A 24523-nucleotide genomic window follows, 5' to 3' on the forward strand; every position below is an offset into this window, starting at 1 on the left:
AGGCCAGGGGTGCGGGAGCAGTGGGCGGCTGGGGGGGCCAGGCCAGGGGTGCGGGAGCAGTGGGCAGCTGGGGGGACAAGGCCAGGGGTGCGGGAGCAGTGGGCGGCTGGGGGGGCCAGGCCAGGGGTGCGGGAGCAGTGGGTAGCCAGAGAGGTGAAGCCAGGAGTGTGGGAACAGTGGGTGGCAGTGGGGACAAGGCCAATAGCGCAGGAGCAGTCGGTGACCAGAGAGTCTAGGCCGGGGGTGCGGGAGCAGCGGGCGGCCGTGGGGGAGAGGCCAGGGGTGCGGGAGGCAGTGGGAGGCAGGCCGGAGGTACGGGAGAAGCGGGTGGCAGTGGGAGAGAGGCCGGGGGTGCGGGAGAAGCGGGTGGCAGTGAGAGAGAGGCTTGGGCTGCGGGTGGCCAGAGGGAAAAGGCCAGGAGTACGGGCACGGGTGGCAGCTAGGGTGAGGCCAAGTGTGCGGGTACAGGTGCCGGGGGGGGTGAGGCTGGGGTTACAGGAGGAGCATCTGGTAGAAGAGGGGAGCCTGGGAGTAAAGTATCAACCTCAGGAGGAGGGGACAGTGAGCTCAGGGGTGCAGGAGCGGGGTGTGGCCCTGGGAGCCCCCCAGGAGCAGGGTGTGGCCCTGGGAGCCCCCCAGGAGCGGGGTGTGGCCCTGGGAGCCCCCCAGGAGTGGGGAGAGGGCCCGTGGGTTCAGCACCAGCCGGAAGGGGAAGGGGAGGCGAGCCCAGGAGTGCAGGGGGGCCAGCAGGGAGAGCAGCAGGAGACAGGAGGGTTTGTCAGGGGCCTGCAGGAGGAAGGGGGCCTGAGGCCGGGCGTGCAGGAGGAGGTTCTCGGGCTGGGCGTGCAGGAGGAGGCCCTCGGGCGCGGGGTGCAAGAGCAGCCTCAGGAGCCTGAGTGGCTGAGCCCAGGTGTTCAGGAAGCCGGGAGGACCCTGGATGTGCAGCAGCAGCCGCAGCGGGGGAGGCGGCGAGCAGCACAGGTGTAGGGCGTGAGAGGAGTGAGCCCAGGAGCCTAGCAGTGCCATCCCTTGCCAGCGAGCCTGGAGCTGAGCATCCCCCCATAGGAGGAGCCTGGAGGGGCGAATCCTGGAGAGTCCCAGCCGTAATGCCACTGCCAGCCTGGGTGGCCAGGAGTATAGGAGCAACGCCACCCTCATCGTTCACGCACCGAGCCTGGGCACCAAACAGCAGCACCCTCCCATTGCTACACAGTGAGCTTTGCACTGTAAAGCTGCATGCAGTGCTCCTGGTCACATATGCCAACAACTGCTGGAGCACGCAGTGAATCTGGCAACATGGAGCAGCAGCGTTTTACTAGCTTGGAGTATAGCAGAAGCAGCAACGCCTTCAGCGTGCAGTGAGCCCGGCAGCGTGCAGTGAGCCCGGCAGTGTCCTGCACAGTGCTGTACAGTGAGCCCGGCAGCGTCCAATACAGCAGCCTCGCCGCCAGCTTGGCCTTCCTGGAATTTAATAGCAGCAGCGCCTTTCCCGTGCAGTGAGCCTGGCAGCGTGCAGTGAGCCTGGCGGCGCGCAGTGAGCCCGGCAGTGTCCTGCGCAGTGCTGTGCAGTGAGCCCGGCAGTGTCCAATACAGCAGCCTCGCCGCCAGCTTGGCCTTCCTGGAATTTAATAGCAGCAGCGCCTTTCCCGTGCAGTGAGCCTGGCAGTTTATACCCTCTCCAGCCTGGCAGCTTGGCAGTGCAGCAGCTGAGGAAGGAGGTGGCCCTGTGGGTACAGTGGCAGGGCCGCATCCAGCCCAGGAGTACGGCAGCGGTGAGAGACGGTGTGGAGTCTGGAGGGCAGGAACTGGAGGTAGAAACTGACAGGTAAGGGAATGCTGAAGACCTGTGTCCCCACAAATCTGCAGCGCTCTCCCTTGTGTGTTCTCGTCACATGCCCAGGGGCCGCTTGTGGAAGGGGAGCATGTGCTCACGGGAAGTGTCTGGCCTAGGCAAATAAGCGCCTAGTGAATGGCTAGCATGTCTGTGTGCAGCACTGGCCTGTGCTGGAGGGAGTCAGGACAGCTCATCTGTGTGTCATAGGCCCCACACTACTGAATTCTCTTTTAGTTTGGGCGACAAGGAGCAGTTCAAGTCCTGCTACTGTGGATTTTGAGACTGTGGCATGCAGCACAATGACCCCTTGAGTGTGTTTCCCTTCAGACAAGGTTTCCTGTAGGTTCCCTCATAGCTGGTTTCCCTTGTCTGAGGGGAAATGGGCAGAGCTCAATTTTTCTCCCAGTTACTGTGGGCGGAAACTGATGACTTGCACATTGGAGCTGCCGCGGTGGAAAGGCTCAACAAGAAAGAGGCCCGGGGCTGTCACGATCTGGGCACTGAACGACACCCATATTTGTGGGAAGGCAGAGGCCCTTGGCTAGAATAAATACTGTGTGATTGCGAACTGCTCTATCACTGCATCCCTCCCTTGTATGCGCATGCAAACTGCTGCATCTGTGCCATGTCCATGCAGGAAACCTGCAGCCATTGTCCTTCATGCAGCCTGACGCTCCTGTCCAAAGCTCAGAAAGGCTACCAGGCACCGAGCCAGCTGGCGTGAAACGTGATGGGCCACTGACCAGGCCCCATTGGGAAGCCCGGTCCCCCTCCCACTCTTGTGCACCATCCCTCGGACAGGAGAGGGTGCTGAGATTTCTGTCGGGCTGATCCAGAACCCAGCTTGAGGATCCCTCTTACCTAGCAGCCGCTGGCTAGTGGCTGTTTGACAAATTTGAAATCCTTCCAGCCCCACACTGGCAGCTAGAAGGGGAAGGAGGGTCGTCTCAATCCCACCCAGGCTGTTCTGACCCTCCTCTGGCCTCTGTTGCTAAGGCCCTCCTCCCCTGTGGCTACCGCGACTCCAGTGCCTGAATTGGCTGGGATTTGTGCAATGTCATGGCTGCCCTGGGGATTCTGAACAGAAGGTGCAAAACTGACTGGAGGTGGGTTTATTTCACACTGCCCCTGCTTGGCAAAACTCTGAGCTGCACTGGAGCTGTCTGTCTGCAGACTCAGGCAGATGATGCGGTATCAGGCTCGGATCTGGGCCATGCTGGGGTGGCATCCTCTGCCATAGAGGCTAGAGACCCTTTCAAAAATCAAAACTTAAACCCTGCTGAAACTGGTAGCTGGACCTTCCTGCTTCCCCAGGACAAACTGCTAGCTGAGAGGTTTCAGAGTAACAGCCGTGTTAGTCTGTATTCGCAAAAAGAAAAGGAGGACTTGTGGCACCTTAGAGACTAACCAATTTATTTGAGCATGAGCTTTCGTGAGCTACAGTGGCTCACGAAAGCTCATGCTCAAATAAATTGGTTAGTCTCTAAGGTGCCACAAGTACTCCTTTTCTTTTTGCTAGCTGAGAGGGCAGGAAGGTTGCTGCGGGAGAAAATGTTGTGTAGGAAGCTGCTCTGGGGCACTTGTCTATGTCACCGTCTCAGGGAAAGGGTTAACCCCAGCCCCAGACTGAATTGCCTTTGACACCGTTGTGTGACTCCCTTGACTTCTCAGATACTTGCAGACAGACAGGGCAGTTCTTCCCTGGGCTACTGCAGACACACATTTACCCTCCCCACGTGCTCCTTCTCCCCAGTGCTCTGAGCCACCCGTTGGACAAAACCCTTCCTCTGTGGTAGGGAGAGGCCCTGCTGCTTTCCCTGGGTACTGCTCTATGGGAGGGCCAGGTGGGGCATGCCTCCTCTTCCCAGTGGCTGTAGGACCTCCAGCTGTCTCCCTGAAGTGCCCCCAGAGGACTCACAAATAGCTTGTCCCAAGGGCTGAAATAACAGCAGTAGCCAGCCCACCTGAGAGCTGGGGGACTCAGGGGCTGGCTGTACCACAGCAGAGGCGCTCAGGCTGTGGGGTCAAGCAGCAAGGGAGCTGGGTCAGAAGGCGGGGAGGGGGACTGCGTTCCCGACTCCAGAGGGCGTAGAGCAGAATTTCAGAGAGACACTATCCGCGTATCCCAAAGCAGAATTTCTTTGCCTCTCTTCTCCTGTTCCTACTAATACGGCTACTGATCGGGCCATGCTGGCCCGGCTTGCTGCTTCCCTTTTACCAACCCCATGGGGAAACACTCTTGCGAACATTTCTCCTCTGACTGGGTTTGGCAGATCCCTTAGGTGTTGGGGGACTCGGGACTCCTGGGTTCCCTCCCCAGCTCTGCCGCTAGCTTGGGCAAGTCCTTGATCTGCTCAGAGGTTCAATTCACTCACCTGTGAAACAGGGATGATCATTTCTGCCACTTAGGTGTGTGCAGATGGCACGCACAGTGCAAGTGTTAACTACGTATAATTACCGTGCTGGCAGAGTGGCTGGAACATTGCTGAAGTAGACAGCTAGGGGGCTGATGATTGTCATGGTGGTGCTGGCTGCAGGTTGGGTCCCTGAAGCTCAAGGGTGTTTAGACCCGCACTTGTGTTGGGGGCCCGTCCCCCTTGGGTGCCTCTGATCTGGGTTAATCTCCCCTGCAGGGCTCTGCTTTTCCCACTTGCTTCCAAGAGGTCATTGTTCTTATCACGCCGAGCTCGATGCCAGTGCTGGGACTGAAAATACCATGGGCTGCACCTCCAGCAGCCCCACTGCGAGCAGCCTCTCCTAGCTGGCTCAGCCCTCCCTCCTCTCAGCTCTGGCATGGGTACTGCTCAGCTCCCACTGAAATCCGAGGGAGCTGCCGACCCCAGCTTGTCTGGTGTCTGTCCGGCGCAGTGCAGACCTGGACCCATCCCGCCCTTGGCCCCTCCGCTGAGGCTGCCAGTGAGGGGCTGCTGGTAGTGTGGACACCTGCCTGCTAGGAACAGCTGGAGGCTAGGTTGCTTCACAGAGGGGGGTGGACAGCCAGAGCTGCTAGCCTGGGCTGCATTCAGGTCAGCACCAGGTTCTGTGACCTGGTACCGATCCCTCGAGCTGCCCAGGCCTCACTGGCCTGGGTCTCGATAGCGCCGTGCTTTGGGCCGGGACTGGGGAGCAGGCTCTGGGTGCATGGCAAGGCGGGCAGGGGATTGTGGGTAAGGCTCCGGGCTGGCGCGCTGCCCGTCTCTGTGATTTCCCCTCTCTCTGGCTCCTCGGCAGCTGGCAGCTCTGTGGCTGCGCCCAGGGTGCTGCGTGTGGGTGTCGGGCTGAGTGACTCAGTCTGCGAGTGGAAACCCTGCGAGCGCTTTGCCTATCCTGGGAAAGGCAGCTGGGTCCCCGGGCCTGCGTGCGCACCTCGGTGTGCGGGGACTGGACCAGGAGAGCCAGACACCCAGAACATCCCGCCAAAACAGAGGCCGGCTGCTCCTGTGCAGCTGCTCCCAGCCCATTGCTGTGAGGCTCCACAGTGGAGAACGGCTCCCACAGCAGGGCCATAAATCCTCGCCTGCTGCCAGGCTGTGTTAGCTTCCAGGTGGGGTGCAGCTCTGGCTGGCCACCAGGCTGGCTCTCGCCAGGGTCCTCCTCCCGGGGAAGCCCTCTGGAGGGGTGGGGACTTGCTCACTGGCTCTCAGGTGCCCTGTGGCAGGCACCGTGCCTCGGGCAAGACGGCAGCACCCTCAGCTAATGGGGATCCAGCCAGGATGCTCCATTCTGCATCCCTCCGTGTCCCCCGCCAGCTTCACTGGGAGGAGCTATTTGCTTCCCGTTATGAACTGCTGCGCAATGTTGCTGGGTGGCCAGTAAACAGCGCGCATTCCACCCCAGAGGTGACTGCATGTCTGTGGTGAGTGAAGCAATTTGTAGCGTGTACAGCGTGTTGGAATCTGGCTGGAAGGGACCTTACAGACGCTGCTCGCTCCTGTAGAGTGGAGGAGTCCAGCGGGGAGAGGGAAGGATGGAGGGGGCGCTCATTGGCTGTGTTGCATTCTCCTGCCTGGTTCTCTTGACTTTGCTGGTAATTAACTGTGCTCTTGGCCTCTTCCATAGCAGGATTGCCTTGCCCTGCAGCTGGGACCTCACCGGGCCTTGCTCCCAGTCAACCTGGCAAGGGCAGGGTGGCTGAGATCCCCTGCAATGAACTGGTGAGAGAGAGGGAATGTCCGTGTCCATGTCCACTGCTGGCCCGCCCCATCCTGCTCCTGCGGGACTCCTTGTGAGGAAGGGGCATTTCTATGCACTGGGGTGGGACCAGGATCTGGCCCTGCTTTCTCTGTGGGCCCCACAGGGGCAGCAGTCCTGCAGCTGTGCTCAAGCTGTGCCGTGCACAGGAGGTTGGCTGAGCACCCTGAGCACAGTCCTGGCAGCCAGAAGCTCTCGAGTTCCGTCCTGTCTCTGCCACAGACTCCCTCCGTCAAGTTGCTGCCTGCGCGTGCTTCAGTTTCCCGCCTGTAGCAGGGTGATCCTGGGGCTGTGTACTTGTCAGGTGCTGAGCGCGTTAATCAGTGGCTATGCCAGTGCCATTAGCGCAGGGAGCTCCGTCTCAGGCCTGCTCCCGCTCCCGCTGAAGCCAGAGCTTGCCTCTGGATCAGTCTCTGAAATAGCAGCCAGCCCTGAGCAGGCCCAGCCGCTGCTGCTCGTCCGCCCGCCCTCGGGGTTCCTTTGAGAGAAGGGTGCTGCTGGCTCCTGTGAGTGCTGGGGCAGAGCTCAGACACCACGGCACTGTCTTGGCCCCAAGCTTTCCATTCCCCTCCTGTGCAGGAAGGCCTGGATTTGGGCTTAGGTTAGAGGAGATAAAGGAGCCTGTTTATAGCCCTCGGGCTCAGCCAGTCACCTGTCTTCTGCCCCGGATAGCTCCTCTGTGCCTCTTGGCGTGGGGAGAAGAGTCCAGTCTCCAGTTTACAATCCAGGCTTGGAGAGGCTGATTCAGGGGTCTGAGCTTGGTTCTGCACAGCTGTGCAGCTTCCTGTGGTGGGCTGATAGGAAACACAGGGTAGGCATAAATGGTCAGCTCTCAGAATGGAGAGAGGTAAATGGTGGTGTCCCCCAGGGGTCTCTTCTGGGACTGGTCCTATTCAACATATTCATAAATGATCTGGAAAAAGGGGTAAACAGTGAGGTAGCAAAATTTGCAGATGATACAAAATTACTAAAGATAGTTAAGTCCCAGGCAGACTGTGAAGAGCTATAAAGGGATCTCTCAAAACTGGGTGATTGGGCAACAAAATGGCAGATGAAATTCAATGTTGATAAATGCAAAGTAATGCACATTGAAAAGCACAATCCCAACTATACATATAAAACGATGGGGTCTAAATTAGCTGTTACCACTTAAGAAAGAGATCTTGGCATCATTGTGGATAGTCTCTGAAAATATCCACTCAGTGTGCAGTGGCAGTCAAAAAAGCGAACAGAATGCTGGGAATCATTAAGAAAGGGATAGATAATAGGACAGAAAATATCATGTTGCCTCTATATAAATCCAGGGTACGCCCACATCTTGAATACTGTGTGCAGATGTGGTCGCCCCATCTCAAAAAAGATATACTGGGATTGGAAAAGGTTCAGAAAGGAGCAACAAAAATGATTAGGGATGTGGAACAGCTTCCGTATGAGGAGAGATTAATAGGATTGGGACTTTTCAGTTTGGAAAAGAGACGGCTAAGGAGAGATATGATATAAGTCTATAAAATCATGACTGGTGTAGCGAAAGTAGATAAGGAAGTGTTATTTACTCCTCATAACACAAGAACTAGGGGTCACCCAATGAAGTTAATAGGCAGCAGGTTAAAAACAAACTAAAGGAAGCACTTCTTCACACAATGCACAGTCAGCCTGTGGAACTCATTGCCAGGGGATGTTGTGTAGGTCAAAAGTACACAAAAGCTTATGCTCAAATAAATTTGTTCGTCTCTAAGGTGCCACAAGTCCTCCTTTTCTTTTTGGGTTCAAAAAAGGATTAGATAAATTCATGGAGGAAAGGTCTATCAATGTCTATTAGCCAGGATGGGCAGGGATGGAACAACATGCTCTGAGTGTCCCTAGCCTCTGTTGGCCAGAAGCTGGGAGTGGCGCCACGTCCTGCAGCTCCCATTGGCTGGGAGCGGCGAACCGCAACCACAGGGAGCTGAGGGGCTCCCTGCCTGCAGACGCTCCTAGTAAACAAAATGTCCCGACCCGCCAGCGGCTTACCCTGACAGGCCGGTGTGGTCAATAGCTACCGGTGTGGTGCTCTGCTCTTGTTCGATGATGATGATGATAGTCGGCTGTGTGCGTGTTTCCTTTGTGTGCTGCCCCAGCTCTGTGCAGATCGCTGACACAGCAGACCCCAAGAGAACCCCCAAAGACCACAGACTCCAGTAAGGTACGAAGGCACCCGACCAGATTTATTGTCAAACGAAGCACAGTAATAGTTCCCTATAGACTCTACCGGACATACTATGAATATGTGCCCCCGGCAATGGACACAGCTCAGTCAGTGGCGGGACACTCCACTGCCCCCTAGGCTGGATGACGATGTGCCCTTTCAGACCCATTCTTCTACAGGTGCAGAACAGATTACTCATCCCTCCTGACGTATTGAGGTGCAGCCCCTTTATTCTCCCCTCTTACATGTTGGTTCAAACAAATATATCCAACATGTTGTCCTTTTGACCACGTCTTTAAGATGCACCTGCCTGTTCCTTGTTATCTCTGAGGAGTGTTCTGATGCCATCTTGGCACAAGTTCCTCTTATTAGCACTTGTGTGGATGCACCTGCTTCTAGCAGCCCTCTTCTTGCCAACTTCTGTGAGTGGGGCCTGCCTCTGGCTCACAGCCCAGCCTTTGCTTTGCAATGCCTGCAAGTACTTTGGTTTAGGCTTCAGGCCTCAGACTGGGCCTCTGAAACAAGAGTTTGTTTCAGGGCCTCATCTTACTACAGCCAGGAGCCAAAGTTTGCCGACCCATTTATTGATGTCAATACTGCAGCCTTTTTACAGTTGCAAAGGCTTTGTTTAGTGGACCAGGTTGGCTTGAAAGGAAGACTAAAAGAGCAGTGCTGCAGATCTGCGTGACATTTCACCCATGCGTTCCACAAAATGCTCTGCCTTACCAGCCAATCAGAAAAATACAATGAACGATAGTACTGTAGCATTGGTGTCAGTCCGCTGCTGTGTAATTTGATCTCTTCATGCATTTCTACCAAAGGACCTCATAAGTCTTGAGCCAATATGAAACTATAACGTGCAGAATCGATGGAATCTCGAATAAAATTGAAATAGCCTGTTATTCCCACAGACATGCCAATCTACAGGGCTGCTTTGAAATAAACAAAGAACAATAATAATTTGACACTGATAAAACAGGTGACATTCCTATATAAAGTCCTACAAAATCTATAGCTACAATAACAATAATCTATTTTCATACTAGTATTTAAAATGAACGGTGAAATCAAAAGAAAAAGGTCTGCTTATGATGCAGCGTTCAAACTTAAAGTTGTTGAATATGCAGATGCAAACAACAATTGCTCCGCTGCTCGTGAATTCTGAATCCCTGAGAAGCAAGTAAGAGAATGGCGAAAAAATAAAACAAAGACATGCCAAGAAGCAAGAAAAAATGACCAACGAGGTGCGCTTCATTTCCTGAGCTGGAGAAAGATCTAATTGGGATGTTGAATGTTGACAAGATGGGTACATTGTCACGAGAACTGGAATTCATCTGCGTGCTCTGCAAATGTCGAAAGATGACAAATACAAGTCAGTAAAGCCATCAATGTTTGTCGCATCAGCGGTTTGGTGTACTCGCTTCATGAACCATCATAGTCTCCGTCTTCGTCAGCGAACATGATAGCGCAAAAGCTGCTGAGAGATCTGGAAGAAAAAATAGAATCTTTCCAAAGGTTTATTATAAAATTTCAAAAGGAATATGCATTTGAACTGTAACAAATAGGAAATATGGGTGACACACCGATGACGTTCGATCTCCCGAGCAACAGACCGGTAACTGGTGTTGGTGGAAAAAACAGTTTTAATTAAAACCACTGGCCATGAAAAAATCCATTTTACCGTGGTTTTATCGTGTTTGGCAAACTGATCAAAAGCTTCCTCCTGTTTTTATTTTTAAAAGAAAAAACTTGCCTAAAAACATGAAATTTCCTGCTGGTGTCATCGTACGAGCACACGAAAAGGGATGGATGGATGAAAGTGGGACTATTGAATGGCTGGAAAAAGTGTGGAATAAGAGACCAGGAGCACTTTTCAAGAAACCTGCTATGCTCGTTTGGGACATGTTCAGGGTACACAAGACGAATGAGGTGAAAAATGTGGCCAAAAATATGAAAACTACTTTGGCTGTAATACCTGGAGGCTTAACTTCAGTTCTACAACTGCTTGATGTCTGCCCGAACAAACCCTTTAAAGACCAGCTATGCAAAATGTGGTCTGAATGGATGTGCTCAGGCATGGCGAAGTTGACAAAAGGTGGGAATCTTATGAAACCTGAAAGCAATCTGGTCTCCCAGTGGATCAAGGACGCATGGGTGTCCATTCCCTCGGAAATGATAGAAAAATCATTTAGGAAATGCTGTATGAGCAATGTACTCAACGGGTCAGAAGATGATGCCGTAATTTAATGATGACACAACAGAGGCTGATGATGAGAAGAAATCTGAGTCTGAAGACGACACTGCCGACATCTACGATGAAAATACAGGTGCAGCTGTGGCTGAAGCTGAGTTTAATGAACTGTTTGGTGAATCAGAGATTGATTCAGACTTTCAAGGATTTTAAGACTTTTTAAAGTCTCGTATTGTTCTAAGTTACTTGTTTTAAATATCCATTTACTGATTTTAAATATTGACTGTAATTTTGAAGGTGAATACATATTTGTTCAGTTGTTATAACAGGTTTTTTGTTAGATTACATTAAAATAATTCTAGCAAAACTTTTGAGTGTTTCTTGTGATGCCAGCTTTTAAAATATAGCAGGGGTTGGAAAATGTTGGCTCCCGGCCTGTCAGGGTAAGCCGCTGGCAAGTCGGGACGTTTTGTTTACTTGGAGCGTCTGCAGGCACGGAACCCCTCAGCTCCCTGTGGTCGCGGTTTGCTGTTGCCAGCCAATGGGAGCTGCGGGAAGTGGCTGGGGACGGCAAACCGCGGTCTCTGGGAGCTGAGGGGATCCGTGCCTGTGAACACTCCAGGTAAACAAAACGTCTCGACCCGCCAGCGGCTTACCCTGACGGTCCGGGAGCCAAAGTTTGCCAATCCCTGAAATATAGGGTCGGCTTATGAAAGGGTCATACAGTTTTTACTATCTTTACCTATCCATCTTGGGGGGTCGGTTTATAGGCGAACAGGCTAATGAACGAGTGTATACGATAGATAAATTCATGAAGGATAGGTCCATCGATGGCTATTAACCAGGATGAGCAGGGATGGTATCCCTAGCCTCTGTTTGCCAGAGGCTGGGAATGAGCGACAGGGGATGGATCACTTGCTGATTAGCTGTTCTGTTCATTCCCTCTGGGGCACCTGGCCATGGCCACTGTTGCAAGACAGGATACTGGGCTAGATGGACCTTTGGTCTGACCCAGTGTGACTGTTCCTATGCTGCTCCTGCGTGTGTATTACTGTAGGGTTGCTTGGAAGCTCTTGCTGGGCTGCTCTCGCTGCTTGCTAGCATTGCTCCCAAGGCAGCTCTGTGCACGCGGGCTTACTGGGGGCTGCCCAGGATTGTTGTGAGTTCATCGGAGAGTTATTGCCGGGCTGTTTGGCAGGCCTGAGCTGGGGGGCATGTCTAGCTGCATTGATTTGATGAGTTAGTCTTTCTGGAGCTGTCTAGTGGGTGTGCACCGCTTGTGCAATGGTGTGTGGGGGGTGTGTGTGCGCACTAGTGCAGTGGCATGCAGGGTGTGAGCACACGCGGCTGTCCGTACATGCGCGTTGCTTGTCCAGTGGTGTGTGTGCTACTTGCGCAATGGCATGCTGGGTGTGCATGCATTTCTCGTGCAATGGGGTGTGGGGTGCATGTACACACGTGCACGCTGCTTGTGCAGTGGCATGTGGGGTGTGTGCACACGGCTTGTGCAAGTGTGTGTGTGAGTGTGCACGTACGCATGCACGCTGCTGACACACCCCTGGCTGGTCGCGTTCAAGGTTCCAGCAAGGTTATTTTCAAAAGCTGTGTCCTGTTGTGACTGCACTATTGAAAATCATTCACCGGCCAGATCAGAGAGTTAGAGGGAAACAGCCTCTGTTTTGCTTTGCAAGGGGTTTGTTTTGTTCTAGAGAGTAACACTCTTTGTAGCTTTTGTCGCACACAAAGGGCTCCTTGCATCGCTTCTTCCCCCCAGCTCCATGTGTGCCACCTCCCATCCCCCTCTATTTCAGGGACTCCCTCGGGCCCCACATTCCTCTTTCATGCCAGGGGTTGTGCCCCCGAGTCTCCCCTCCATTCCCGTTCCACATACCAGGGTCCCCTGGTCTGCCCCTGGGTCATGGGCTCTATGTTGCCTTCATTCCCTCCTCTGTTACATGTCCGGGGCTCTGTCTACCTCATGTCCCCTATTCACCCCCCTCCTTCAGCATTAGTTCTTTCCTTCCTTTCTGGAAGTTGCATCACTCAGGATGTCAAGAGTTTCACTCTGTGGGCAAGATCAGCAGAGCTGAGTTTGGGGAGGAGAGTGTTATGCGGGAAGGCGTTAATGGCAACCAGCCACTAACTGGTGCTTTGAACTGTAGACAGTTAGAGGGGGTTGAAGCTGAGGGGCGTGTTAACCAGGTGACCAGGGCTCTGTGCATCCCCACTTCCCTGTCTAGCTTTCCAATTCCCCCCCCTTCTCTGCAGATCGGGGGAGTTCTGCCCCTTGATGCCTGGAATGTGCCAGGGCGTTTTGGAGTCAGTCGGTTGCTGTGTTCTAGCATTAAGGCATTGCAGAGAAACTCCACTGAGTGCAGGCTGGACTCAAGCACCTGCGTGCGAATTGAAATGTTTCCCCTGACCCTTAGAAACAGAGAGGCCCAATCTGAATGTGGGGAGCTGGAGACTGGAACCACCAGCTCCCTGCCTGGTGCCTAAGGGCATCTCTGCAAAGGCTGGGGAGAGGAGGGGCCAGGTCAATGCTTTCTGTAAGGTCTGCTCTAGCCCAGCTGCAAGCGACTGCACTGGCTGCAGGAGTGGCTGGGGGAGCCTCTGGTCTGTGCCACGCAGCTTGTCAGACTATAGGATCGTAAAGGTCCCGTCTGCTGGCCTGAGACTGACTCATTTATACACGTAAGGAAGGAAGTGACTTTTTCTGGGATTTGGCTTGTTTCAGTGGAGTCGTGTAGCCATTGCAATGTGAAGCCCCAAAGCCGAGGGCCGGGTGAGAAGCCAAGGGATCACGCAGGGAAATGACTGTCGGTGGGGTTCAGGGCAGTTGGAGCCTACAGCTGGATAACCATATCGCTAATGTAGGGGAGTTCAGCAAGCTAAGGTACGGGTGAGCAAGCCCCATGCTTCAGGACCAGTGGGTGCAGGGTTCAGGAATCCTGCCCCTTTGTGCAGCCTTGCACAATTGTCCTGCTTCACCATGAGCCTGTTTTCCCACCCCTGGAGCGTGTGTTGCTGGCAGCAGGTCAGGTGATCCAGTGCTCTGACTGGTCTGGCAAACCCTGCATGCCTAGGGCACTCTGGCTGCCAGAGGAGAGATGTGCTTGTCATGCAACTGACTGCCCAGCAGTCTTCCCCCCACCCCCCTCCATTCCCACCTGAGCCTTCCCCTCTCTTCCTGGAGATGGCCCTCATAGATGTCCTGTCACATGGTGTGCTGGCAGGTGCTGAGTGCCCTCGCTCCTCAGGGAAGCTGCTGGGACTCGAAGGCACCCAGCACCTTGCAGGATCAGAGGGCATAAGAACGGCCATGCTGGGTCAGATCAACCGTCTTTCCAGCCTGGCACCCTGTCTCTGACGGGGACCGGGACCACATGCTTCAGCGGGGATGAACAGAACAGGGCAAGCGAGTGATCCAGTCCCAGCTTCTGGCCGACTGCGGCTTAGGGACATGGGGTTGTGTCCCGGACCATCTCTGCTGACAGCCATGCATGGACCGCCATGTGCAGCTGGCGGGCTGTGAAGGGCCAGCTGTGGAGGTTACTCTCTTGAGGCAAGCCCGGGGAGGTTTGTAGCCCCCTGTGGGCTCTGGGTTTGTCTCTCTCCCTCGTGGCCTTTTGCACCTCTGCCCTTCACACAACGATCTCCGCAGAAAGCTCCTTTGTGGCTCTGTCTCCCGGGGCTGGAGCAGAGACAAAGGGGCCCTTCTCCCCCTGGCAGCGAGTGGGAAGCGAAGCAGGCGCGGTCTGGCCCCTGCTCCCCTGGAACACCCTGGCAGAGGGGCTGACAGGGGAGTGAGAAGGCAGCTTGGGGCTGGTGGTGGTCCAGATGTGGCTGGTGGCATGCCAGATGTTGGCATTCTAGGCTGGGGTGGGGTGGCCATTCCACATGCGCCATAGGATGCGTCTGCTCCCAGGAGCAGCCCCGGCATGCTGCTTCCGGCACAGAGGCCTCCCCTGCGCTCTGGTCTCCCTCCCCTGCGCTCCCTCCCTCCCTCCCCTGCGCTCCCTCCCTCCCCTGCGCTCTGGTCTCTGATCCCCTCCCCAGGGGCCCTGCTGTGCCAAAGTGTCCTTTGCCCTCTAGTGCTGCTGAGGGCAGCTGCCTGCCCAGGGGGTTTTGTCTCTCTGCTCCCCAAAGGTTCCACTTTTGGGCTGTGGAGGAGGAAGCATCTCCCACCTACGGCCCCAGAGGATCTAGCTGGCAAAGCCCTCTGCACCGCCCAGCTTGTCGGTGGTCCCCCACAGCTGGGCGCTCCCCCTTGGCAGCTGGCAGCCATTTGTGGGTGCCAATGTGCAGTGGTCACTAGTCTGTGACCAGCTGGGCTGAGAGCCACCAAGCACCGTCCATGCTTGCGTCGCCGGGCTGGCAGGCCACAGCAGCTTTGGGGCATGCCTGGCCCAGGCTAATTTGAACAGGCAGCTGGGAGGTGAGGGGACCAGAGCCAAGCCATGCCAGTGAGCCCACCGGTGCCCATTGTGCCATGTGAGCTGCTGGGGGGGAGGGAGTATATGTGGGTCTCTGCCTGGGCCCACTGTCCCGCCTCGTCTAGGAGGGGAGTGCGCGTCCCCCAGTGGGCATGGCTGACTGGGGGGAAGGCCAGACTTGGGCTCTCTGTGACCCTGAGCAGGTCCCTGCCCCTCCCTGTGCTCGGTGCGGGAGAGGCCGGTCAGTGCCCAGGCCGCAGGCGCTCTAGGGGCCGGTTGCCAGCTGTACAGTAGTGGGGATGCTACACGGGCACCGTCTCCCAGTGTCGGTGGGGCCGCAGGCTCCAGCCAGGTGGGGAACACGCGTAGTTGGAGCAGTGGAGGGGCTCAGGCAGTACCATGGGGTGGGGGGGGAGAGGGAATGCTGTAGATGGGACCTAGCGGGGCTTTTCCCTCTCCAGCACGTCCAGGGATGGTGAGAGAGCAGACGCCGGGGGCTGTGATCATCCCTTAGAACCCCCCTGCTCCCCCATTTCCAGGTGTGGCACATCCCTGCCCCTCCCCCCACCGGGCCGCCAGGTGCACTCCCCCTCCGGTGCGAGGTGGCTGAGCGCCATGCAGCTGCGGCGTGGGCAGGAAGCCGGGGACGTGGGCTGTTGGTGCTGCGGAGCCATTGGGCAGGTCGGCTGGTGCAGGAGCAGGTCTGAACTCCCCTGGGTGGGCGGAGAGGGGAGCTGGGGGGTTTGGTGGGTGGAGTCTGTGCTGGTCACTCGCTCATGGCTCCCCCAGCCTGGCCTTGGGCTGCAGGGTGCTGCGTGGGCTGGGTTGCTCCCCAGTGCTGCCGGGGCCAGGGGGTGTAGCAACTTCCACTCCCCTCCCTTGGGCATAGCCCCGTGGGTGCCCACGGGAGCCCCTGCACTGCCTGGCTTGTTGGGGGGCAGGGGGAGCCACCCCCCAGCCCTCTCCATACCCACCGAGCTGAGACACCACAACCCCCTTCCTGGCATGTTCCAGGGTCATTTGGGTGGCTGCTGACATGATAGCGGAAGCCATGGCTGCGGGGACTGGGTGGGAGAAGGCTGGAGGGATCTTCTGGCTTCCTGCTGAACGGGCGCTGGCATTGGGCTGGCTGGGGGAGAGCCGGATGCAAGGCTCTGCCCTGAACACCCTGACGCTCCCGCTGTGGCTGGTGGGAATGGGCAGATTAGAGCTGCTGGGGAACAGATACCTGCCAGGGTGAGGCTGTGCCCGCCGAACCAGCCTTCTCTGCCCTCGGGGTCTCCCACCAGCCTGGGGTACTGGAGGGGGCTCTGGGATTCTCTGCTGCTTGGCAGGCCCAGGGTACATGGCTCTCCTGGGCTGGGCTGCAGCTGGAACTGCTGGGAAGGGAAGTGAGTGGAACTGGGGTAAGGGCACTCGGGGCATGGTGAGATGGGGGGCAGTGCCACGAAGCATGGTCAGGGTCCCCTCCGGGGGTGCTGCATTCCTCTGGCACCTGGCTGTGCACTCCTGGCCCACTCCAAGGCAAGCCTTATCTGACCGGTCCCCTCTGCCCCCCTGCAGCCACCTGTGTCTCCAAGACAGTGGGTGGTGTGGGTGGCAACTGCCTTCTAGCGGCAGGGTCGGGGGTGAGGATACATACCCTGCCCTGCAGCTTGCGCCCTGGGATGGAGACCTGTGGCTTAGCGCCCAAGGCCCTGGCTTACATGTGATGTTGCTGGTACCCCCAGTGTCCATGTGTGCTGCATGGGGGGGCAGTTGGATGGTGGGTTTGAGGCTCTTGTGTCACCATTGGGGCTTGTCCCCCAGCAGCCATATCCCTAGGGCTCTCTGTCTGGATGCCCTGAACAGCACGTGACAGTGCCCTGGCCCACATGCTCCCCAGCCCCTTCCAAGGCCCTGTGTGCATCCAGCCCGGAACCACCAACAGTGGGCCCGTGGTCCTGACTGCCTAGGGTTACACTGTCCCTTTAAGAGCCTTAATTGCTGAGCACATGTGCACTGAGCTGGGGCCTTTCATCTCCACCCTCTGCAGCTTCATTTCCTTTCCTCTGGCCCCTCTCAGGCTCCTGTGGGTGGGGCCTCCTGCCTGGGGGATGGGTGAATAGCCAGGGGCCACCCCTGTGTAAATGCACCCAGAGGCATTTGGATCCCAGCTGGTACCAGTCAGAAACCTTGGGTTGATCCTGCCCTGGGAGAGGGAAGGAAGGAGGCCCGGTGGAGAGGGGACTGGGGTGTTCCCTGCTCCACCCTGTGGGACCTGGGCTGAGCCGTGCAGCAGCCGCATGGTGCCAGGTGCTGTACGCTGTGCTGACTGTCTGACCTGTGCACCGGCTCACACGTGGTGAGTGGGGGCGAGACATCCCCACCTCCTGGGGGCGCTGTGGGGCTCAGCCCATCAGTGGCGCTGCGGGGCCCAGTCCGTATCCAGCTCAGGCCCCGGGGCCTCTGTGTGACGGGGGGGAGGGCTTGGGCCAAGAGGAGTTTTGTGGCGTGAGAAGCTCTTGGTGAATGTGAGTGTCTGGCCCAGAGACCCCCCCTGCCACTGCTGGGTCAGCTGCAGCCTCCGGTGTTGCTCCTGGGAGAGGCTGCTCCTGTCTGGCCACGGGGTCCCGCTGGCCCCCGTGCAGCCTCCCGGGGGCAGATCTCCCTCGCCCGGCTGGGGACTGTCATGCCGCAGTCCCAGCATCTGTGCTGCGAGCACAGCTCCGGGGCCGGAGTGAACAGCTTGGCGCGGTGGCTGGTGCTGGCTGCCGAGTGGGATTCTCACCTCTTCTGGACACGGTCCAAAGGAGCCAGCAGCAGGGGAGGAAATGGGCCTATTAATTAGCAGCAGCAGTAATTGGTGCAGCTACATTAGAGCGTGGGGGGTGAGGGGGGAGATGCTGAGTCTGCCTAGGACTGAGGAGCTCATGGAGGGTTCTGGTTCATCCTGTACCGTGTGTGTCAGGAGCGGGGGGCCCTGGCAGAGCTGGGTGGGGAGCCCAGAGCTGGGCTGGCAGGGGGCTGCGGGTCAGGAGTGGGGGGCCCCGGCAGAGTTTGGGGGGGAGCCCAGGGCTGGGCTAGCAGGGGGCTGCGGGTCGGGATTGAGGGGCACCGACAGAGCAGCAGGGGAGCTCAGGGCTGGGATAGTGGTGGGGCTGTGGGTTGGGAGTGGGGAACACCGGCAGAGCTGGGTGTGGGGAGCAGACCATCTCTTCCCTCTAACAAGACCTCTTGGCCCTTTACTGCCAGGAACAGGCTAGTCCCCTCCTCTCCCTGTTCTCAAGGCCCCCGATGTGGGTTGGCTGCGCCCTGGCAGGATCCCTGAGTGCTGGCTTGGGCGGGGGTGGCTGAGACACGGCTCCGTGTTCCTCACACGCCGGCTCCCCCAGGACTGGGAGCAGGGACAGGACGTCCCAGCTGATCCAGCCAGGGCCCTGAGTCAGAGAGGGGTTGCGTGAGAGCCCCTGATGTGGGGGGAGGGGGGTGAGCACCCACTCAGTCAGGGGCAAATGCCAGAGCGTAGCTCTGCCCCCCCTCCATCCCCCGGACAATGAGCTCATTGACTCCCAGGCCCTGGGAGCTGATGGGGGAGGGCACGGGGCCATTTGTGGACGGCAGCTGAGCCATGGCCTTGGCTGCAGCCTCCGGCCTTACAGCCAGGCTCCCGCCGCCCCAACGGTGCCCCCGTGGGCTGGGGCCCAGCTGGCTGCTCAAAGGCGGGTGGAGAGCCTCGGCCATTGCCAGCTGCGCGCACTGCAGGGAGATTGCTGGAGGCTGGGCTGGGCTGCCAAGGTAGGGGTACAGCTGGGGCAGGCCGCGTCCCAGGGGTGGGGGCCAGTGCTCCCTTCCTCCCCTGTGGTGTGCATGGGACTGCACTCCATCCCAGAGGGGCTGCGTGCCAGGGCTGCCGACTGGCCAGGCAGAGCAGGGCTCTGGGGGCAGTGGGGGGAACAACAGCATCCATCTTGGGGGCCGCTCAAAGAGGGATCCTGATTCCTCTCCACTAGGGTCCCATGGCCTGGCTCTGCCCCGGTGCCATGGGGAGCTGTGCTCTAGCAACCCCGTCTGTATGTTCTGCCCTGGGCAGAGCTGGAAGGGTCCCTGACTCTGGGATCCCCCCTCCCTGTCCCAGAGAATGGCACGTCCGGCCTCCCTGTTTGCATTGGCACCTGGGCACGCCGGGGGCCAGCTGCAAGGAGCCTGCCTGCCTGTCTCCACCAGAGCCAGTGAGCAGGTGCTGGGTTCGAGCCCAGTCCCTGGTCTCCTCTCAAATGGGAGGGTGGCACTTCCCCTGCGGGGCTGGTTTCCCTCTGGGGTCGGTGCCTGGAGGGGGGTGGGGGCTTTGGCATGGAGTCATCCCGGCCAGGCAGTGACTTCGCTCTGCACCCTGGTGGCTCCGGGTGGCAGCACCCTCCCTGCGTAGCGTGATGCTGTGCCCGGCCGGAGGAGATGTGCCCTGAGACTGGGACCTCTTTTCTCTCTTCCAGACTGAGCCCATGGGCTGCAGCAGCCAGGCCCCGGCCCTGGACGGACGCGCTGGCAAGTCGCAGGGCGCCACCCTCTGGATCGTGCTGGGACCCCCCCTGGGATCTCGCGCCCTGGAGGCGGATGGGCCAGGATTATCGGCGCTTTAGGACTCAGCCCCCCTCAGTCCTCTGTACAACTCAAGACTCTGTGGGAGGCCAAAACGGACGCCCTCCCGGCCCCCCGGAATATCCCCCCAACGCTGCTGGAGCCCCCCTGCCCTCTGACGAGTCCCCTGGGGCAGGACCGCAAGGCCCAGACGGAGCAGCGTCCGAGCCTCAGGTAGGGCCCTCCGCTGCACTGCACTGCCAGCCTTCCCGCGCTCACCAGAGGCCTGTCCCCACTCACGGGCCGGCAGCACCAGTGCCGGCTGGGAGCGATCTTGCCAGGCCCACAGGACCAGACACTGGTGTGGATATGGAGGGGTTTGGTGTAACTGAGATCAGGTTCTGGGCTGGGGGTCCCTGCAGGGCTGGGGTTCTCTGCTGCCTGTTTCTCAGCAGGTCCTGGGCCTAGCAGGGTGTGATTGGGCCAGGCTAGCTGCTCAGGTGGGTGAAGGAAGTGCAGCGCTCCTGTTTTCTGGGCTGGGGGTTTGGTTCCCCTCCACCTCTGCCAAGGCCCCCCAGCCCCTGCCCGCACCCTCCACCGATCGTCGGCGGGTTGGTGTCGGGTGCCTGGGACGGTATCACAAACTGAGTGAAGTGCGCTCTCCTGTGGCCAAGCAGAAAGGTGCCCAGCTGAAGCCAGCTCTGTGCCAGGGTGGTGCCGTACCCAGCTCTGGACCGGAGGGAATTGCCTGTTTTCAGGCTCTGGGCTGGCTCCCAGCTGCCCCCACCTGGGCTCTCCTGGTGCGGCATTTGTGACTCACGCCGCATCCCTGCCTGCCAGTTGGCTTGTCCTGCTCCGTCCGTAGCACTGCAGGCTGGGGTCAGGGCTGGGCTCGGGAGCCTGGTTCATATGTGGGTATATCTCCCATGACTGAGGGCAACCCAGCTGCTCAGGGTGTTGTGAGGGAGTTTCCTTGGGGGCCCACTCTCCTTAGGGTGATGCCAGGGATGCTGGATGGCCAGGAGTGGAGCAGGACATGCTCCCCTGGCAGTCGGTATCTGCCCCCATGCCCAGTGTGATGCCAGAGGGTGCTGTGCTCCGGGGAATGGGGCCTGGGGGCTGAGTAGGGAGGGGCTTTCTGCAGTGCTGACCCCCATGCCCAGATTGATGCCAGGAGATGCTGTGCTGCAGACAGCCGGGGGGGGGAGGAATGTCTGAATAGGGGGCACTCTTAGGCGGTGGCAAGGGGCACCGTGCTGCAGGCAGCAGGGGGGCTGGGGCTCACCAGGGGGTGCTCACATGTGGTGCCGGGGATACTCTGCTGCAGGGAGTGGGGGGGGGGGTCAGTAGGGGGCGTTTTCAGGTGGTGACGGGGGGGGGGCTCTCAGGCAGTGCCATCCCCATGCCCAGTGTAATGCTAGGGGGTGCTCTCAGGCAGTGGCAGGGGGCTCTATGCTGTAGGTAGTGGGGAGGCTTCCTGGGGGGCTCTCATTCAGTGCTGGGGGCTCAGTAGGGGGCGCTCTCAAGCAGTTCCAGAGTTCTGTGCTGCAGGCAGTGGGGGGTGGGGGTGCTCTCAGGGTACTGGGGACTCAGTAGGGGGGCACTCTCAGGAGGGGCTGGCCCCCATGCGATGTGGGGGGTACCATGCTATTGGAGGGTCCATCTTTTGGCTGAGATTTAAAGCTGGCCGCGACTGACTGTGGTGAAAGATGCCGCTTTTTGCAAGGGCGCATTCGCGAGCCCAGCGCGCTGGCCAGGTGCCAGCCCCTGAAGTTATTGGCTGCTTGTGTAACTTCCTCTGCAGCTCCAGCATCCTAGTGAATGGCTGACACCTTGCGGAGCCTACTACAGGGTGGAATTAGAATGGCCCCGCTGTGGGTCAGAGCCCCCATACTACTTACAGTTAATGGAGAGTCTCCTTAGGCCTGGGTTTTTGGAGCAGGAGGGTCTGAGCTCTGTCCCTGTTGCTGCCGTGGAGTCCGGGCAGCCATGCTGGGTGGCACAGGGCCGGCCCTGGAGCCCTAGACTGCTCCTGATTCGTTAGTGTCTTTTCCTTCCTGTTCTGTCCATGGTTTCTGCAGCTGTTGGGCAGTTGCTGTGTTTCACCCTTGTGGTGGAGACGACCTCCTGTACGTACACAGGTTTTCAAGGCACTTTGGACTGGGAAAGAGCCCTAGAACCGGATCTACGTACCCCACTCGCTCCCGCCTTGGCTGCCCTTCCGCCTCTCAGACCGGCTGCCTCCTTGAGCCACGGCCTGGCTTCTGGCGCTGCTGCGGGGTGCTGCACTTGGGGTGTGGGGAGGGTTGGGCTGTTCCTTAAAACAATGAATCCCTTCCTGGAACCCCCCGGCTTAGGCTCCAGGAGCCCAGGCGCTGATCCCGCTGCTGTGCAGAGGCAGGGTGAACAAACCACCTGGGATTAGTAAGGGGGTGGGAACAACTGATTTAAAGTCTTCCCCCCCCTTGAGCCCATTGACAGCATCCTGGCCCCAGCGTTTGCCACAGGAACTGTTGCCCATCAGGGTATTTCCCAACCAGCAAACCCAAAGCTCAGACATAGATGGGGCTGTGGCTGGGTGGGTGAGGCTGGGTGCTGGGCTGCAATGACTCTCTGTAGCCACAGAAAATCATCCAGCCAGTGTCCTCTCCTGGGAGCGGTGTGATGGTTCAGAGGCTTTGCTGCACTTGAGGCCCAGAAGTCAGGACAGCTTCGTGGCTGCCACTGCGCTGCCTGGAAACCTGCCTCCTGCTCCAGAAACACAGGCCCCTGCTGTGCAAACAAAGGGAGAATCACCACTTGCAATACGGGGCCTGTGACGCACAGTTGAGCAGTACAGTTTCATGCATGCTCCCTCCCCGTTATTGGGGGCTGGGGCTGGATTGATGGTGCACAGGACAGGGACAATGGCAGGGCAAACTTCCCTCACCCAGCCCCGCCATGGAGGGACCCTACGCCACATAAGGGGGCCAGTCTTCGGGGCCCACCCAGCCCTTGGCCGCTCTGCAGTGGCCACCAGCAAGGAGAAGGGTGGTCAGGGACTCAGCTGGGATACAGCCGGCCACCCCTGCAGCTGCAAGGCACCCGACCTGTTCCCGGCCACTGGAGCCAGCCAGGGCACAGCTCGGGGTTAGCGTTCCCTGCTGGCTCCGGTGGGGAGCAGAGGGGGCATTGGGTAGTGGCTGGGCAGCCACATCTGAGATCTGGGCTGCTCTGTGTCAGGCACGGGGTCCCACGTGGCATTGGCCTGCGGGCTGTAGGGAGGATGGGGGGCCAGGACATGTCCCGTTCTCTCCCCCGCCCCCCCCCCATGTGGATCCCCTCAGACTAATCTGCTGTGAAGATTGCCTGTGCCCTGAAACCCGTCTCCCGGTCCCTCTGCAGGCAAAGGGAGGGGCACCGGACCTGCCAGCCAGCCCCTGGGCCCTTGCCACATACAGCTCAGCATATGGAAGGGATTTGAGGGAGGCAGGCGGCTTAGGGCTGGCTTGTCCTGGGTGTGGATGGGGGCACAGGGTGGGCTGCAGCCCTCCCCTCGGCGAACAGGTTCCTCTGTCGCCCTGGCTGGCAGGAGCGGTGGCGCGTCCTGCAGCCTCTTCCGAGAGTCTGTGTCGCGCCTTGCATTGCATCCCTTCTGCTGTGCGCCGAATGCAGCCTCCCCAGTCTGCCAGCTGCTGCCTGGCGTGCCCAGACTTCCCCCTGCTCTGCACTGCTTGCCCCACAGCATCCCCTAGTGCTGTGCTGGAGCTGGGGCCAAGGCTCCGACCCACCAAGCTGGCTGCTCTGAGAGGAAGGGGCATAGACGTGGAGCCCGAAACGGTGCCGGGCATTCTCCCCTCTTCCCCGTCGCCCGCTGGCGGCTCGCCCCACACTCAGGACGGGGCGCTGGGCCGTGGGCTTGCATGTGCCATAGCTCCCGGGTGGGCGTAGCCAGGGCTGCTGAGCCGCAGCACTGGGACTTGCTGGGAATGGGGCGCCGGGGCGGATCCTAGAGTGCTGCGCAGTGCAGACGGGTCATGGCCGTGCCCTGTCCGCCCGCCCACTTTCCACAGCGCAGAGCTCAGGGCTCCATCTAACCCCTTTAGAGCCCCTCTCCCTGGTACCTGCGTGGCCTGGCGCCTGCTCCCCCACCCCCCTCCTTGGGGTTCGTACCCTCCGTGCAGGGCTCTCCCCGGGGGGCTGGACTGCCCTGGCTCTTCCGGCACCCCTTGGGAGCAGCAGTGCGGTCGTTAATCATTGCTCCGGTGACACGTTAATGGCCCCTACTGTTCTGGGGGGGGGGGCAGCATCCCTGGGGGCCGTGGCTGCCCAGGGCCCGGCTGGGGGGTGGTTACCCACACTAGCACCCTGGGAGCAGCGGGTACTTGTCTGTCGGCTGTTGTTGTTTCCTGTGTGGGGGACCTGGCAAATGGCCGGGTTGGTCCCCTCCCCATGTGCCCGGGGAGCTGTACGAGGCAGGGCAGCCCACCGGCAGCGCGGGGGATGGGCCTCTAACAGACACGGGAGCTCTGCTGGGGCTCAGCGGCAGTGGGTGGGGGGATAGCTCCCCTCGTGCTGTGGGGCAGATAGTGCCTTGGGGCCTGTGTGCCATATGGGCTGTGGGGGGGACTCTGGGGTTGGGGGGGGACTGTCTGCATGTGCCTTTGCTGTGCCATGGGGAGTCCCCCAAGCCACCGAGATCAGCATGGCCCACGGGGAGGGGCACCCCTCAGTGCGGGGGGCTGCGGGGACCCAGCTTCTGTAAGCCAGCGGCTCTTCACCCAGGTGCCCGTTCCCTCCCAGCAGTGGGGCGCTGGGTGCCACGACGGGATGTTGGCGTGTTGTGGGGCCTGTGGCATCTGGGGTCTGGGGAGGGTGAGGGGGCAGGGTGGATCCATGGAGCACCTCCAAGGGGCGGGTATGGGGGGCTGCCGGAGCCAGGGCAGTGCCGCCTACCCCTGCTGTGTCATAGGAGCAGGTCAGCAGCGCCCTCCCAGGCCGGCACAGCTCCGTTGTCGGGGGTCCCCTCGGACGGGTGGCCGGGAGCTCGCAGGCAGAGGGCCCATTCCAGGGGCTATTAAGGCGGGCGTGGGATTGGCCCCGTGTCACTGCGGGCAACTGGGGCTCCTTCTGCATGGCTCCCTCTTGCC

General features: G+C 59.0%; 1 protein-coding gene across 3 annotated transcripts in view; it reads left to right on the forward strand.

The window, feature by feature from the left end:
- Nucleotides 1-338: 338 nt before the first annotated feature.
- The window catches only part of TNK2 (tyrosine kinase non receptor 2), a 76518-nt gene continuing 52333 nt past the window's right edge, over nucleotides 339-24523 (forward strand). Inside the window, exons 1-2 of one of the 3 annotated variants that reach the window (XM_048864628.2) lie at nucleotides 339-1825; nucleotides 19310-19628. In XM_048864628.2, the coding sequence (XP_048720585.1) occupies nucleotides 19431-19628 (198 nt within the window). In that variant the 5' untranslated portion in view covers nucleotides 339-1825; nucleotides 19310-19430. Of the gene's footprint in view, nucleotides 1826-18556; nucleotides 18615-19309; nucleotides 19629-24523 lie in introns of those variants that run through there. The other 2 variants (XM_075132058.1, XM_075132059.1) reach the window with 2 other exon arrangements.

Source organism: Caretta caretta, chromosome 9 (genome assembly GCF_965140235.1).
Source record: "Caretta caretta isolate rCarCar2 chromosome 9, rCarCar1.hap1, whole genome shotgun sequence".
NCBI classification, from domain to species: Eukaryota; Metazoa; Chordata; order Testudines; family Cheloniidae; genus Caretta; species Caretta caretta.